This window comes from Hylobates moloch, unplaced genomic scaffold (assembly GCF_009828535.3).
Source record: "Hylobates moloch isolate HMO894 unplaced genomic scaffold, HMol_V3 SCAFFOLD_13, whole genome shotgun sequence".
NCBI classification, from domain to species: Eukaryota; Metazoa; Chordata; class Mammalia; order Primates; family Hylobatidae; genus Hylobates; species Hylobates moloch.
The window spans coordinates 37343648-37361714 of record NW_026652288.1 but is presented as its reverse complement, the minus strand read 5'-3'; the positions used below and the strand labels follow the sequence as shown (position 1 = coordinate 37361714).

Genomic DNA, 18067 nt, shown 5'->3' with positions numbered 1-18067 from the left:
AATCCAGGCTGCCGCTGCGCAAAAGGCAGCTAGAAACGGAGCATGCGCTCTGTGACCGAGTGAGAATTTACCCCACAACCCCGCAAAATTGATCAAGGGTGCGTGCGCCCTGTGTCAGCAGGTCAAGGGGAGGAATGAGCAGCAGACATGGGAGACGGATGAGTCTTTTAATAGAAAAACACACGTGCAACAGTATCAACACACATCTCTCGCAATCCTGACAGCGCTGAACTTCAGTTCTTCACCTTGGGGGGTGGCCTGTGAGAGGAAGATAGGTTATGAAGGAGGGTCCCCAGGATGATGGCACTCGGGGTGCAAGGGACAGAGACGTCTGTCTTGGTGTATTGCTGGGCCCCTGCTCACCTGTACACTCCCACGACCACGGCATGGTCTCTTTCGTATGGCTCAAGGGTCAACTGCTCCTGCGGCTTCATATTCTCCTGTTGCATCTTTTTCACTTCGGAGGCAAACACGGCCTCGGCTGAGGCTGTGGAGTCAATGCAGTTGGCCTAAAGAGGAGAAAGGACTAATGTCTACAACAGGGCTTTGGGCTGTTTTCCTCTTGTGTGCTCTTTAAACCAGATGTTTTCATTATTAATTCAAGTAAAACTCAGTGCTATGGTTCTAATGTGTCCCCCAAAGTTCATGTGTTGGAAACTTAACCCTTAAATGCAACAGAGTTGAGAGGTGGGACCTTTGAGAGATGATTCAGGTCATGAGGGCTCTGCCTTCCTGAATAGAGTAATGCTATTATCACAAGAGTGGGTTCCTGATTAAAAGGATGATTATGCCCCCTTTCTATCTTGCTCTCACCCTTCTGCCAATGGATGACAGCAAGAAGGCCCTTGCCAAGTTCAGACCTCCAATCTTGGACTTTCCAGCCTTTGGAACTGGGAGCCAAATAAATTTCCATTCATTATAAATTACCCAGTCTAAGGCTGGGCATGGTGGCTCACGCCTGTAATCCCAGCACTTTGGGAGGCCGAGGTGGGTCAATCACGAAATCAGGAGATGGAGACCATCCTGGCCAACACGGTGAAACCCTATCTCTACTAAAAATACAAAAATTAGCCGGGTGTGGTGGTGCACACCTGTAGTCCCAGCTACTCGGGAAGCTGACGCAGGAGAATCGCTTGAACCCAGGAAGTGGAGGTTGCAGTGAGCTGAGATCGCACCACTGCACTCCAATCTGGTGACAGAGTAAGACTCCATCTCAAAAAAATAAAAATAAAAATGAATAAATTACCCAGTCTATAGCATTCTGTGATAGCTGCATAAAATGGGCTAAGACACTTGGGTTTAGGAAATGTGATGAAAGGCTTAATTAAAGAAGTTTTTGGCTGGGTGCAGTGGCTCGTGCCTGTAATCCTAGCACTTTGGGAGGCTGAGGCAGGCAGATTGCCTGAGCTCAGGAGCTCCAGACCAGCCTGAGCAACATGGCGAAACCCCGTCTCCACTAAAAATATAAAAGTTAACCAGGTGTGGTGGCACACACCTGTAGTCCCAGCTTAGGAGGCTGAGGCATAAGAACTGCTTGAATCTGGGAGGCAGAGGTTGCAGTGAGCTGAGATTGCACCACTTCACGCCAGCCTTGGTGACAGAGCGAGACTCTGTCTCAAATTTAAAAAAAAAAAAAAAAGTTTTTAGTTTGTTTTGGATTTGAAGCAGGAAGCCTTAAACAGTCCTATTTATCTAAAAGCCAGTGCTTAAATTTTATACCCAGGAATTGTTTGGTTTATTTCTAGTTCCTCTTCTTTAATAATAGTAATAATGCAGTTGAGAATAATAAAACAAATGTAGCAAAAGGCTAACAAATGGTGAACCTTGTGAAGGGTGCACGGGAGAGTTCTCCATTATTTCCAAATAAAACATTGTGAAAGATGCACCTAGCTTTTATCTAGTATCTATTCTATGCCAGGATCTTTTCTAAACACTTCATATATATTGACTAATTTGATCCTGTCATCCACCCTGAAAAAGACTAGACTAATATTTCTATTTCATAAGTGAGGAAACTGAGGCATATAGGTTAAGTAACTTGCTCAGTCACAAAGCAGGCTGGAATTAAACTCAGGTGGTCAGACTCAATTTTGCACTTGACCACTGCACTCTTCTGCCTCTTTAAATCCAAAGCTATAGTTCTGCAGACTCAGCCCCTCTGTTTTGGGTGGCTATTTGACAGATACAGATAGAGAAGATACCACCCTAGAACACTGCCACTCCATCTTAGACTCTTCCAAACCCCGCACCTTAATGGAAATCACAAAGTGTCCTCCATTACGCAGGAAGGTGTGGGCATTCAGGGCCACAATCCGGGTCTGGTCTGGCTGGGCCACATCAGCAAAGATCACATCCACCATTGCTAAGGAGAAAGGAGCAGCAGTTAAAAGTTGGAGTCACAGGGATCACCCCAGATCCTCCCATGGGGCCTATGCCCATCACCAGCAGATTCCTGGGAGATTCTCCCTGCCTCCAGTTTCACTCCCCACCTCCACTGGTCCCCCTCCCTCCAGTGTCCCAAGATGAGTCCAAAACCCACAGTCACATCATTCATCCACTCTTCTTGTAAACCATGGTTGCCACCTACTCTGTGGCCAGCCCTGGGCCGGGCGTGGGGGACATAGAGACGAGTCAGACCCGGACCCTGCCCTCGAGACGCTCCCGGGTCTGGTGGGGAGACAGACACGTCATCAAAAAGACAAGTAAGAGTGAGTGAGCACTTATAGGCAAGAGTGCCGCAGGACTGTGAAATGAAAACAAGTTGCTGAACAAAGGGGATGGTATGAGTGCATGGGAAAAATAAAACACAGAAAGAAAAATGAGCAGAATGAAAAATAATATTTTTAAGGCAGTGTGACTTTTCAAAAATGAAAAGGTGGTATAATGAAAACTGATTATTTAAAACCTGGGAAAAGCAGACATCAAATTGTTCTCATCAGTTACTTCTGGGGGTGGTTTATAAGGCTTTTCAGCTTTTATATTATACCTTTGAATGTTTTTTTAAACAAAGTAATTAGTATTCACAGTGGGCCCCTCCAGGTCAAGCCATGCTTAGTTTTCTGGGCTATGCTCTCACCAGACAATAAGGACCCCCAAAAGGAGGCTTTTTATGCAGGGGCAGTGTAATACAGGAGGCAGGAAGTACAGGAGACCTAGGAGATGGGGAGGAGACTGAAGGAGAGGAGGTTGGCCCTCCAAGGGTGGCTTCCAAGACTCTGAAGCCAAGCTGCCACCTCCACAACCTCACCTAGCTCCCCTTACCCCTTTCTATTCCTGCAGACGCAAGAGGTCTGCTCATCCACTCCAACTTCATCCGTATCAGAGGTCCACTGGCTTCTTCCAGGAAGCCTGCGGTGGCCTGTCCTACCCCACCGAGCCACCCCCAGACCCCTCACCAATGAGCATGCGGTATTTGTGCGGGTGTCGAGCATCCTCGATCACAGGAATGATGTTGGTCCTCTTCTTGGCCAAGTTAATGAGGTCACGGCCAGAGCGGTGGGAGAACTCGACTGCATAGACTAGGCCATCCTAAAATAAATTAAAAATTAATGAACAATGATGCTATTTCTCATGCATGGATAGCCTACTTTAGGCCCATACACTATACACAGCATCTCTTCCAACCCCCAAATCAAAACCCTACCATATAATGACTATTGTTATCATGTCCATTTTTCACATGAATAAACTGAGGTCCAGACAAAGTCACTGGCCAAGGGTTATTCAGCAAGTAGGAGAAGTACCCAATCCCATCTGCCTGAGAGCCCAGGCTCCCAACAGAGGCTTAAAACCAGGAAGCCAAGGCACAGAGATGATGTAACAATGGGCCAACCACTGCTCTAAGCACCTCTCAGAAATTAACTCACTTAATCTTCACAAGTCTATGTTCCAGACAGGTAAACTGAGGCTTGGATGGGTTAGGTAACTTGCCTGATTAAAGCCTGAGAGTTTTTTTTTTTTTTTTTGAGTCTCGCTCTGTTGCCCAGGCTGGAGTGCAGTTGTGCGATCTCAGCTTAGTGCAACGTCCGCCTCCCAGGTTCAAGCAATTCTCCTGTCTCAGTCTCCCAAGTAGGTGGGACTACAGGCACACGCCACCACACCCAGCTAATTTTTGTATTTTTAGTAGAGACGGGGTTTTACCATATTGGTCAGGCTGGTCTCGAACTCCTGACCTCAGGTGATCCACCTGCCTCGGCCTCCCAAAGTGTTGGGATTAAAGGCATGAGCCTCCTTGTTTGGCCAAAGCCTGAGGTTTTAAGGCACTACACTTAACAGCTTATAAACACGTAAAGTAACAAAGGGTAACAGAGTGGGACATGTGGGTGCCAGGGGCCCTCCAAATGGGAAGCCTACACAGGCTCAGAAACCATGAGATCTCCTGGTTCTTTCTAAAGAAACCAGAAGAGCAGGTTTTAGCAGCATAAAATTTTAAAGAGGCCCATCAAATTGAATAATCTGGTATCTGTACTCCCAGCTGTCTGTCTAAGGTTGGTCACCCCAAACCCACGTCTCTTCCCTTGAGGCCAAGAACCCAGGAGCGAGGTTGAATGACATTATCTGGCTCAAGCCGCTCCTTTTACTCACAGGCACTGTGACAAAAAAGGGCCTGGCCCTAAGTCACACAGCACAGGAAAGCAGTCAAACCCTGATATTCCAAGTTGGCAGAGGGGAGGCAGCCTTTACCTCCTGCCTGACTCTCCATCTACTCACTCACCGGACCAACGATGTCAGAGACATGGGAGACGGTGGTGCCTGAGGCAGCCCCGAGGTAGAGAACCTTAGCCCCCGGTTTGATGTGGATCTGGTCCACACCACCCAGGATTGCTGCTGCCAGCTTGGAGCGGAAGGGGTTCCAGGCTCGGTACTCGATTTTGTCATCTCCTTCCTAGATGAGAGATGGGGACGGAAGTCAGTGCTAGGCTCTTCTGCAGGACCTCACTGCCCTTAACCCTAGGACCCTTGAAAGGAACTGGGCCGTCCTGTCACTGCACAAGAACTCAACATGAGTAAAGAGCAGTGACCATGCACATGCCGTTGCTGCCCTCTCATGGAGGTGACTGACTCAAAGGGCAGCAACAGAGAATAAACACAAAGAGTAACAGTAAAACCAGCACTCGTTCAACAAACATGCACTGTGCCAGCACCTACTGTGTGCCAGACCCTGCTCTAGGCGCTGGGGATACAAAACAAGGATCCCTGCCCAGTAAGGTATAAGTATTCACCAAACTAACTAAATATAACATGGCATATGAGATGGTGACAGGTGTTAAGGAGAGAAGACAAAGCCAGGAGAGAAGATACGAAGTTTGAGAAGCAGGGCAAGGAGCAGGTGAAAATGGGAAAAAGGGCCAGGGAGGGGCTGAAAGGCAGATTCCAAATCAGACCTGAAGGAGGCGAGGGGCCATTCAAGTTATCTGAGGAAGGACATTCCCACCAGAGGGAGAGTGATTAGGAAGTCCCCAGGGCAGGCACGCCCTGGCCTCAAAGAAAATGACACAGGATAACAGGACAGGGGAGGGCGGTGAGGGATGCCTTGACCAGCAAAGTAGTGTGAGGCAGCCTGGAGAAGCAGATGATAAGGACGCAGCCTCCCACAGAGCTGGGAGTGGGAATAGCAAGGCCAGGGTGGCTGGAGGACACTTGGTCAGAGGGTTAGTGAAGGAGACAAAGCCAGGGGCAGGGAGGGGGAACTAGAATGCACAGGGTCTTGGAGGCCACAGTGAAGATTCAGGAGTCTAACCTGAAGGCAGTGGGGAGTCACAGAAGGCAGATGAGGGGGTAGACAGTGTGGTTTACATATTATGACAATCCTCCAGCTGTCACGTGCAGGACACATGGTGAGGGCAGACACAGACTACTGACTACACCCTCAGCTGCGACCCTGGTGGCTTGGACAGGGGCCCAGTTCTCACCGAAATCGAGACTCTCTTCTCTCCATAAACTGATTCCCCAGGGACCAGGTTCTTGGTGACCAGTGCATCTTCCTTTCCTCGACAAATGAAGACACCTGGGTGAGGGGATCAGAGCAGGAATGAGGACCCCTGGCCTCTCCCTGCCCCAAAGCTCAGCCGGCTCCCTGCCTTCCTCACTCACCCTCATGCCGATGCGGCTCCACCATCACATTCTTCCCTGACTGGTTTCCTCTTTTTCCTCCCCGACCACGACCCCGGTTGCCACCAGAATGGAAGCCTCCACCTATAAAGGAGAGGTACAACAGGAGAGAAAGATCCTAAATCTCCGCCCTCCCCACTCCCCGCCTCAGGAAGGCCTCCTCCATAACCCCTAGCCAACCTTACTCACCACCTCTTCCTCCTCCTCCACCGCCGCCGCCGCCACCTCCTCCTCGTCCACGACCTCTAAAGCCTCCGCCTCGACCTCGGCCCCCGCCAAAGCCCCCTCGGCCTCCGCGACCACCGCGGTCACCAAAGCCCCCTCGGCCGCCAAAGCCACCCCCACGGGGACTGAAACCTGTGGTGGAAACAAAATAGGAAACAGGGCAATGAAGCTTAAAATGTTAAACCACCTTGTACCCAGCAATACCTCTCAGGCGAGAAACCTGAAATACATGTGCCCGTGTACAGCAGGACACATTTCCAAGAATGTCCACAGGAAAAGAAAAGTGAAGACTAACCCAAATGTCCATCAATAGAATGGACAAATAAAATAGAAGATATTCACAATCAAGATCATGAAAATGACCTTCAGTTATACACAACAGACTAATAAATGTTAAAATCATAATAATTTTTTTTGCTTAGTGCTTTTTTTTTGAGACAGGGTCTCGCTGTGCTGCCCAGGTTGGAGAGCAATGGCACAATTATAGCTCACCGCAGCTTCGAACTCCTGGGCTCAAGAAATTCTCCTGCCTTGGTCTCTGAAGTAGCTAGATTACAGGTGTGTGCCACTACTCCCATAGTGTAGAGACGGGGGTCTCACTATGTTGCCCAGGCTAGTCTCCAGCTCCTGGCTCAAGTGATCCTCCTGCCTTGGCCTCCTGAAGTACTGGGATTACAGGTGTCAGGCACCACACCCAGTCACAATCATATTGCCCAAGAAAAGGAGCAAGGGAATGAGAAATGTAAAACTCATGTTATTGGTGAATGGGAAGGAGATATCAACATGGGGTTGGGACAGGGGAGGAGTACATGAATAGATGTAGGTTACTGTTAATATCCTGGTTTCCTTGGTTGCATAGCAGACTCACAGAATTCATTCCATGTCAATATTAATTACTGTGAAGAGTGAGGCCTGCATACGAGCACATGCTGTGACAATAGGGCCCCCTAGACTCTGCAAACGTCTTCATACTCTCCCACTCCTGACCTTGGAGCTGGAAGAAAAGTTTCAACCCCAGCCCCAAAACAGACGGGAATACACGATGATGTCAGCCCTAACTCATCTCCCTGCTTCCAAGCTTAAAGAAGTCCCTCTCAGCTCAGGGGAAAAACAAGAAAAAGCAGAACAAAGTGTCATTTAAGGATAGGCTGCACTTTACAAGTAGTTTGTGGCTTGTCAATACGATCGAAATGTTTAAGAAATCAACAGGCTTTATTCTTACCAGTTCAGGACAGCAAACACCAGTAGCACAAAACAATGTTTAAAACAGAACTCTGGTGCTAACAGATTCAATATTTTCTGTGATTTGGTTTCAAAAACTCAGAAGTACTAAATCACACAGGTTAAAAAATAGTTGGAAAACTAGTGGTTTAAAATTATCTCACATTCTCACATGATGTAATCTATTCAATCATAAGCTTGCTTTATTTTTTTTTTTTTTTTTGAGATGGAGTCTCACTCTGTCACCCAGGCTGGAGTGCAGTGACGCCATCTCGGCTCACTGCAAGCTCCACCTCCCAGGTTCACGCCATTCTCCTGCCTCAGCCTCCCGAGTAGCTGGGACTACAGGCGCCCACCACCACGCTCGGCTAATTTTTTTGTATTTTTAGTAGAGACGGGGTTTCACCATGTTAGCCAGGAAGGTCTCCATCTCCTGACCTCTTGATCCGCCCGCTCAGCCTCCCAAAGTGCTGGGATTACAGGCGTGAGCCAGCGCGCCCGGCCTTGCTCATGTTTTTTGTAAAGATACACTATGATCTCGTCCTACGAACCCTTCATGCACCTTAATGGTATTAAAGATAAAAAAAAGTGTCTTTTAACAGCCATTCCTAATTTAATCTTTAAAAATGAACGGTTTCATTTTCAAAACTCCCAAACATAACCAAAAGTTGTTTACTTTTAATCTTCTACTCCCTCTACAGTCCACTTTTCACACAGCAGCTAATACATGCTATTTTTAAAACGGCAAGTAAGATCTCATCATGCCCTTGCCTAAATCCCTCCAGTGGTTTTCCACCACATCCAAAATGAAATAAAAATTCCTTTCCCTGGCTTACAAAGCCTGAAATCAAAGCCTAAAATCTTCAGGCTTTAAATTCTGATTTCATTGTTCTGGGCGCAAGGTCTTCCCCTAAAGCTCTCCAGGTGACTCCAAGGTGCAGCCCACATTGAGACTCATCATCCTAAGGATCTGGCCTGTGCTGACTTCCCTGACTTCGTTCTCTCTATGCTGGGCCCCATGCTCTTCCCCACCAAGCATACACAGTCCAGCTTCTAAATCTTTACCATGTGCTGTTCCCACTGCCTGGCTCCTGCAGACGTGTGCATGGCTCACTCGCTCCTTCACTGCATTCTGGTCTCTGATAAAATGTTAGTTCCCCAGAAGGGCCTACTTTGGCCACAGTACCCTTACCCCGCTTTATTTCCCTTCAAATCAATTATCACACATGTCATTTTTAATATTACTACCGCCTGCCTCCCCCACTAAGATCAAGCTCCAAATGGGCAGGGATTTTTAACTGTTTTGGTCACCACCGCATCCCCAAAACCTTGCACAACATCTGGCACAAAGTATGGGCTCAATAAATGTTAAATGAGAACTGAGCTGATGATTCTTAAACCCTGGGCCCTGCCTCAAGGAGAAAGCACCCTCTGTTTGTTCAGAAAGCACACGATCCATCAGATGGTGACCAGGGAAGTGCCGGTCACTCCCCTCAGGTATCCCATATAGAGAGATAGGCAATGTTGTTGCCACTCTCGACCCTAGTAAGGAAGGTTCATAGGGGTCTTGAAAACTTCATCTGTAAGACATGGAGACAATACAGTGCCAGGCCAGGTGCCGTGGCTCATGCCTGTAATCCCAGCACTTTGGGAGACCCAGGCAGGCAGACAGTTTGAGGCCAGGAGTTCAAGACCAGCCTGGCCAACATAGTGAAACCCTGTCTCTACTAAAAATACAAAAAATTAGCTGGGCGTGGTGGCGCATGCCTGTAATCCCAGCTACTCGGAAGGCGGAGGCACAAGCATCAATTGAACACAGGAGGTGGAGGTTGCAGTGAGCTGAGATGGTGCCACTGCACTCCAGCCTGGGTGACAAAGAGAGATTCTGTATCAAAAAAATAAAAATAAAAAAAAATGCAGTGCTCATCCTATAGGGTTGTAAAGACTAAATGACTTGTACACACAGAGCACTTCACATATATACTATCTGGCACCTACTTTGAACATCATCATTCAAACTCAGGGGAACGCGTCTCCTCTTCCCTCCTCATGTACCAAATGTACCAAAATTACCCACTCTTCCGAAAAAACACAAGTTCACACAAACTTTTCCAGTAAGTTCTTCTTTCATCTTTCTATTAAAGATGAAAATGTAACTTTTAATAGCTACTCCTAATTTGATCTTTTAAAATGAACAGTTTCCTCTTCAAAACTCTAGAACATAACTAAGAGTCGTTCACTTTTTATCTTCTACGCCCCCTACAGTCCACTTTCCACACAGCAACTAATAAGTGCTGTTTTTGAAACAGCAACTCAGATCTCATCATTTTCTTGCCCAAGCCCTCCAACAGTTTGCCAAAGCCAGGACCTTCATTTAGGGGAGATGCCACAGCTAGGCTTATGAAAGTCTCAACCCAGGCCTAACAGAAAGGAAGTATTGGCATGTGCTTGGGGCAGAGTGGGCATGAGTGTAAACTTTCAATCCCAGATACTCAAAACATCTCAATCCATTTCAGGTCCTGGAGCTTTTGGGGAAAAATGTACCAAAAGTACCCACTCCTCAGAAAAAACACATGTTCACACAAACTTTTCCAGTAAGTTCTTTTTTGGGGGGGAAGGGGGTCCACAAACCCCCTGATTTAAAATCTGCTCTCCTTCCACAGCCTTCTCCATCTCAAAAATGGCAATTCCATCCTTCCAGTTACACACCCCCAAACCCTTAGTTATCCTTGACTCCGCTCACACACCCACATACAATCTGTTGGTTCTGTCTTCAAAAGCATGTAAAACTGTCAGCACGTCCACTGCTCCCATCCTGGTCCACCACACCATCTCCTAGATTACAGCAACAAGCTTCCCACCAGTGTGCCTGCTTCCACTTTTACCACCCTGAGGTCTTTCACACATCGAAGCAAGAAGAATCCCTTTTTAAAATGTCAGACTGCACCACGCCCCTGCTCAGAATCTCCCAAAGGGTTCTTTGCTCACTCAGGCTAAAATCCTTACTAAAGAGCTAACACCTGACAACTTTTACAACTTCACATTCTACCACACAATGGAGGAAGGTTGGAAGAAGGGGTTTCCTCCATTTATGAGGGAATCACAGACCAGAATGCCTGCAGGCAAGCCAGGATCTCAGCATACCTGGCCTACAATACCCCACCCCACTTCATCAAGAGATCCCCAAACACAGAAGAGAAAGGGAACTTGGCAGAAGGGCACGGATCCACAAATCTCCTGCCAGGTGACCCCCATCTCTCCACACGAACACACACACAAAAGAAAAAGAAAGCCTGTACTAGGAAAACAGACCCTTTGGGCCATGGTGGAAATTCTCCAAACTCAATGAAGCAAGTTCTCACACAGATGAGTGGGGGTTCGGCAGGCCAGATGGAGGAAGTGCTCAGACACCACCGAGAAGGATTCTAATTTTGTTCTCTTTGAGAAAGATAAAGGTAACAATTAGAGCCAATACTATTATACGTGAAGCACTGTGCTATTTTTTTTAACGTCGCTTAATCCTAACTGGCGCCATTTTATTGATGAGAAAACAGAGGCTCAGAGAGGTAAAGCCACTTGCCCAAGGTCACACAGCAGGCTAAGAAGCTGAGCAAGAACTGAAACACTGAACTGAGGCCCTTCTGCTGTCAAAGCCAGGACCCCCTCATCATTCCACCATTAAGGGAGTGGGTTCATCAGAATCTAGTGGAAAATCGAAAGAATAAAACTACTTACCTCCTGTGACAACCACCCGCCCCACCAACCCAGTCTAATGCCGAGCTTGTTAAATCTCGCCCAGGAGGTGTAAATCTTAATCCCCAAATCTCCACTCCATCCCCGGGGATCCGCCCCCCTGTAAGTGCAGAAGGCGGGAAAGTGAGCCGTAGAGCGCCGCACACGGCCAACCGGGGAGTCCTCATCCACTCCGGCCCACTCGGAAAAGCTGGGTTGCGGGATAAGGGGATGGTGGTGGTAGCAGCGACAGGAGAGGCAAATGGGGGCTTCCCATACACAGCTCCAGGACCCAAGGTCAGGAACTCTCCATCTCCGACCCAAGCCTGATTCCCAGCGATCCAAGACTCCAGATGCCTGAATCCAGACTCTAGCCCAAGACCCTAGAGTGCTGCCTCCTGCCCAATATCCAAAATCCCTATTAGACGGCCTCAGTGAGACGAACCCCACGTCAAGACCCCCAATGCCAGGCCCACGGCCTTCTTCGACTCACGACCGTGACCTCTGAAGCCAGTCACAAACCCCTAGACCTGCTGGAATCAGAATCCCCGTTCCCACATGAGACTGGAACCCGTGCTCAGAACCCCTGCCCCCAGGCCAAGGCCCCACCCCTCCGATTCTGGCCTGGCACCCGGATTCCCGCCCGGCCTCCGTCCCTGACCCCGGACCCTCACCCCAGCCTGACCTGGCTTCATGGCGAGCCCTGGTTTGTGCGGCTCCGGAGTCCGCGGCGTTCACAACTCCACGAGTCCGGGGCTTCCGCACGTGGAAAAGAGCGCAGGCGCGCGGCGACGTGCGTCGCGTGACGCAACCGCGTAGCCCTGCCCCCGGGCCCCTTCCCCGCCCGGAGCTCGGTGCACGCGCAATGGGCGTGGATTCTCCAGCCTATCGAAACGCCGCCCGCTGCCCTCGCTCTCTGCCTTCCCAGCCTTTGCCTGTGCAGCGGTCGCCCTAAACTCGCTCCCGGTTTCCTCTTCCCCAATGCGAGCACTCCAATAATCAGGGCTCATAGCGAGGCCTTCGCACGGGCTGTGCCCTCTTTTGTATTCCTAGCTAAATCCCTCTGGCCCCTGTACACCCAAAAAGGCTTCCCCGATACATTTCCAGCCCCAAGAACAGTGACCGACTCTGGGCTTCCATTCATACATCTGAAAAACATTTACAGTTCACCTCGTGTGTACCAGGCGCTGTTCTAGGAGCTGGGAATACAGCGGTGTACGAGACAAAAATCTCCACTCTCCTGGAGTTCATCTTTTTAGTGGAGGAAATAGACACCAAATATGTTGAATGTTAGAAGGCGATAAGTGCTTTGGAGAAAATAACAGCAGGGAAAGGGGATAGAGATTTTGGAGGGCAAGTGATTTTTGTTTTTTTGGCATGGTGGTCAAGGAATGCATCAGGAGACTTTTGAGCTAAAGAGCTGAAGGAAGTGAGTGAGGCATGCACCTATCTAGAGGAAGAGAGTTCCAGGCAGGGAAGAGATCTGCAGATGCAGAGGCCCTGAGGAAGGAAAGATATGGGAAGTTGGAGAGACAATGAGAAGGGTGGGTGGGGCAAAGTGAGCAAAGTGGAGAGTAAGAGGAGATAAGGGCGGGTAGCTAACAAGGGCATATTGTGCGGAGCTTTGTGGGACATAGTGAGGACTTAGGCAGTAAGATGGAACCATGGAAGGGTTCCAAGCAGAGAAGAAATGTGATCTAACGCAGGTCCCTCTGGCTGCATGTGGGAAGCAGACTGCAGGTGTGAGGGTGGAAGCAGGAAAACCAAGGACTGGCTGCTGCCGTGAATCAGAAGAAGACAAGGATGGACAAGATCAGAGTGGGAGCAGAGAGCGGCGTCAGGGGTCAACAGATTCTGCTTAAGTATTAAGAATGTTGTGCTTTGCAGTTGTATAATATCAATATCCATCCCTATATTCATTCTGCAAAGCAAGACAACTGCTGTTATGAGAAGTTACTGAAAAACTCCAGAAGAACCTACCAGTCCAGAGCCTAGATGTTGACTCTGTTCCATTCACTGCTGTATCACTCTAGGCCTACGACAGGCCTCTGGGTGCCCAGTAAATGTTTGTTGAATGAATGGATGGCCTCATACTGTTGTGAGTTCTCTGTGTACAGTGTTCCAGCTGTGGAATGCCACCAATTCGCACAGAAACATTCCTGAAAAATTGTTTAGATATTATGATGGAAAATCTGCTTAAACTTTTCAGAACTGGTCGGGGCAGTGGCTCACGCCTGTAATCCAGGCACTTTGGGAGGCCGAGGCAGGAGGATCGCTTGAGCCCAAGAGCTTAAGGCCAGCCTGGGCTACAGAGTGAGACCTTATTTTTACAAAAAATAAAAAATTAGCTGGGCATGGTTGCTTGCACCTGTAGTCCCAGCTACTCAAGAGGCTGAGGCAGGAGGATCCTTTGAGCCCAGTAGGTCGAGGCTGAAATGAGCCATGACTGCACCACTACACCCCAGCCTGGGTCACAGAGTGACACCCCTGTCTCAAAACAAAAACAAAACACAAACAAAAAACCTTTTTAAAAACTATGAGATGAAATAGTTGAGTCTATTCTGGATTTTTAGATGTGCAATGATTCCAGTGGGTCCAGTTCCGGATAATGTTACCTATTTCACATGGATTTTACTATTTGCCTTCTAATTAATACTTTTTTTTTCTAAAGGACAAAAGTACTCAGAGTGCAGTGCAGATTTAGGGGATTCCAGCCCTATTTCTTGGAATCCTGGCACCATCTCCTGCTTCCGAGATACTTTGCCTGCCAGCTTGCTCTGAAGACCTGAAATTGGCTCTATCGGTGAGTAATTAGTGGTGGAGGTGCCTGCTGGTCTTGTGCTGGGGACACAATGGTGGCTAAAACAGACCCGGGTCCCGTCCTCCTAGAGCTGCCAGTCCAATAGGAGAGACAGACAGGTTCCCAGACAGTGTAGGCCCAGAGGGGTCAGGGCTGGGACAGGCAGAGGGGTAGGAGGGCGATGGGGGAGGCCCAGGCAGAGAGGTGGGAGGGGGATGGAGGAGACACTGGCAGGCAGGGCAGGGCAGGGCAGGGATAACGAAGCCCTTGAGGGCTTTTCCCAATATTCCCCATTTCCTCAACTCCCTCTGAACCTTCTTGTGACCTTCTTGCTCTAAGCAGAACTTTGCCCTGAAGACCTCCCTTTCCAAGCAGGGCTGTTTTCTCCTTCTCGGCCCTCATGTCCACTGGATCTGTAGATGGGAGAAGAGCGTCGTTGCTCCTCACTGGCACTTCTAAACCATTGTCTCTGCCTGCTCCCTGAACCCCTAGGTCTGAAACTTACACAGTCACACTGTAGCACCTGCTCCCCTTTGTGCTGCTAGACCCGTCGACTCCCAAGTCACCTCTGCTCACCTTGTCATTTAGCTCCAGGCTCACCGTCACCCACACCACTCCCATCATTATTCTTGGTGATTTTCAAATTCGGGTAAATGATTCTTTTACCACTCTGGCCTCTTGGCGCTTTGACCTCCTCTCCCCTACTGCTCTTGTCCTCCACCCAACCCTTCTTTCCCATGATCACACCTAGACCTTGTGCTGGGAACACACAACAACACATAACTGTGACAGTCCCAGAGGTCCCAGCCTGGTGGGGGAGAAAGACCCATTCTAGATGGCAACAGCCGCATAACCACAGCCCCTACAGAATCTCAGCTCCATGCATCTCACGCTCTGCCCGTCACCTCCTATCTCTCCAGCTCACTCCTTCTAAAGATTGCACCAGTGAGCCTTCAGCCCTAACCATCCATTAAGCTGTCTGACTTTTTGCTATCCCTCCCCCCATCATGGCCACACCACTCTCACTACCCAGCCAGATTCCCCACCATCATTATCACCACACCTTTGCACACCTCCAAACTATGAATTGAATTCAACCCTCCACTTATTCTGTACCTGCACCCCTGGCAGCTGAATGTGGATGGAGAAAAATACAGAATAACCCTGGCTGGTCTCAGTTTTGATTCATGACTACAAACCCAAATGCTTAATGCTGGCCAGCAATCCTATCACTTGCCCCTTGTCTATTCATTCTCCACTTTTTCCCACCCTGCTAATGGTATAGATAACACATTGCCATGGGCTGAATCGTGTCTCCCCACACATTCACTTGTTGAAGTTCTCACCCCCATTGTTATGGTATTTGGAAGTGACAACATTGGGAGGGATTAGGGTTGGAGGAGGTCATGAGTGTAGAACCCTCATTATGGGATTAGTGACTTTATTATTATTATTATTTTTGAGACGGAGTTTTGCTCTTGTTGCCCAGGCTGGAGTGCAATGACATGATCTCGTCTCACGGCAACCTCCACCTCCCAGGTTTAAGCGATTCTCCTGCCTCAGCCTCTGGAGTAGCTGGGATTGCAGGCCTGAGCCACCATGCCTGGCTAATTTTGTATTTTTAGTAGAGACATGGCTTCTCCATGTTGGTCAGCCTGGTCTCGAACTCCTGACCTCAGGTGATCCACCCACCTTGGCCTCCCAAAGTGCTGGGATTATAGGTGTGAGCCACCATGCCTGGCCAGGATTAGTGACTTTTTAAGAGGGAGACAGGGAGAGATGCAAGCCAGGAAGAGGGCCCTCACAGAGAATCACATCAATCAGCACCTTGATCTTGGACTTTCCAGCCTCCAGAGCTGTAAGAAATAAATCTCTGTTATCGGAACCATTCAGTGTATGGTATTTGAAGACAGCCCACACAAACAAACACACATGTATTAATTTTTTAAACTTTATTAAGGTATAATTTACATACCATAAAATTCACCCATTTTGGCTTGGTGAGGTGGCTCACGCCTGTAATCCCAACACTTTGGGAGGCCGAGGCAGGCGGATCACAAGGTCAGCAGTTTGAGACCATCCTGGCCAACATGGTGAAACCCCATCTCTACTAAAAATACAAAAATTATCGGGTGTGATTGTGCATGTCTGTAGTCCCAGCTACTCAGAGGCTGAGGCAGGAGACTCGTTTGAACCCGGGAGGCAGAGGTTGCAGTGAGCCAAGATCGCGCCACTGCACTCCAGCCTGGCGACAGAGTGAGACTCCGTCTCAAAAAAAAAAAAAAAAAAATTCACCCATTTTAATTCTATTATTCATTTAATTCTGGTAAATTTACAGTTGGGCACCCATCACCACAATCCAATTTCAGAAAACTGCCAACACTTCATTTCATACAAATGGAATCATACAATATGCAGCCTTTTTTTCATTAGCATAATGTTTCACATTGTTGCAAATGCCTGAGTATTTCATTCTCTGGAATTTCACTGGTCTATTCACCTGTTGATGGGCTTTTGAGTTGTTTCCAGTTCGGGCTATTATAAATAATGCTGCCATGAACATTGACGTACAAATATTTGTGCAGATTTACTCTAATTTTTCTTGGGACAAGCCCTAGGAGTAAAACGGCTGAGTCATATGCTGAGCATGTTTACCTTTTGAAGAAATGGGAACACTTTTTTCCAAAGTGATTGGACCTATTTTATTTCTTTTAGTTTCTTTTTTTTTATTTTTTGAGACAGGGTCTTGCTGTGTCATCCAGGCTGGAGTGCAGCAGCATGATCATAGCTCACTGCAGCCTTGATATCCGAGGCTCAAGCAATCCTCCTGCCTCAGCTTCCCAAGTAGCTAGGACTACAGGTGCGCGCCACCAGGCCTGGCTAATTTTTGTGTTCTTTCTAGAGACGGGTGTCTCACTATGTTGCCCAGCTGGTCTCAAACTCCTGAGCTCAGGCAATCTGTCTGCCTCGGCCTCCCAAAGTGCTGGGATTACAGACGTGCACCACTGCACCCAGCCCAGACCCATTTTTTTTAAGAATTATTTTACACTTTCTCCTCTTTCTTCAAACCTTAAAACTTTCCTCCCTTCTCACTCTTTGTTGTTGACCTTGCTTCCAAGGAGATAGAAGCAATGACAAGAGAACACCAACATCCTTCTATCCCAATACCTATCAGCCGCCCCACACCTGTTACCAAGTATGCTGGCTTCCCATGTGTGACTGTGGATGACCCTCTGTTACCCATCACAGTGCCTAGCTGTGTGCAGGTTTGTTATATAGGTAAATCTGCACACGTACCCCTTATATAGGTAAATTGTGTGTCTTGGGTTTGATATACAGACTATTTTGTCATCCAGGCAATAGGCATAGTACCTGATAGATCGGTTTTCTTTTCTTTACTTTTTTCTTTTTTTGAGACGGAGTCTTACTCTGTCACCCAGGCTGGAATGCAGTGGCGTGATACAAGTGATTCTCCTACCTCAGCCTCCCGAGTAGCTAGGACCACAGGCACATGCCACCACGCCTGGCTAATTTTTAAAATGTTTTTGTAGCAGTGGAGTCTCACTATGTTGCCCAGGCTGGTCTCTAACTCCTGGCCTCAGCCTCCCGAAGTGCCACATTATAGGCATGAGCCACCACTCCCAGCCATAACGTTCTGTATTTTGGCAGAGCTTTGGGTTCATTTCAAAACAACAAATGTTATTCTTTAGAGGTGTACATTTCACTGTATGTGAATTTTACCCCCAAAAAGGAACTGTACACAAACTTGAGCTCCAGTTAATGCTGTGCATGCTGAAGTATTTAGAAGGAAGCGTAATGATGTCTGCAACTTATTTTGAAGTGTGTGTGTGTGCATATATATAAATACATATACATATACAAATATATATACATGTATAAATGTACATATACATATATAAATATATATACACACACATACACATATATATTATATATATATATATATATATTTTTTTT

General features: G+C 47.9%; 1 protein-coding gene across 1 annotated transcript; it reads right to left on the bottom strand.

Annotated features, from left to right (window-relative positions):
• Positions 1 to 153: 153 nt before the first annotated feature.
• FBL (fibrillarin) lies at positions 154 to 12063 on the bottom strand. Its single transcript, XM_032172943.2, has 9 exons — positions 11975 to 12063; positions 6301 to 6468; positions 6094 to 6195; positions 5913 to 6007; positions 4715 to 4885; positions 3396 to 3528; positions 2250 to 2362; positions 364 to 509; positions 154 to 258 (listed from the first exon to the last, which is right to left on the bottom strand). Exons 1-9 carry the CDS (start codon positions 11982 to 11984, stop codon positions 234 to 236), a joined length of 963 nt encoding a protein of 320 aa, XP_032028834.1. The 5' UTR covers positions 11985 to 12063; the 3' UTR covers positions 154 to 233.
• Positions 12064 to 18067: the final 6004 nt, after the last annotated feature.

Bases quoted from the DNA above. Each gene is read 5' to 3' on its own strand.
- FBL (XM_032172943.2), bottom strand. The intron at 6,008-6,093 runs GTGAGTGAGGAA...CCCCTCACCCAG, and splicing joins GGAGCCGCATCGGCATGAGG to GTGTCTTCATTTGTCGAGGA. The intron at 259-363 runs GTGAGCAGGGGC...TTCCTCTCACAG, and splicing joins GTGGTCGTGGGAGTGTACAG to GCCACCCCCCAAGGTGAAGA.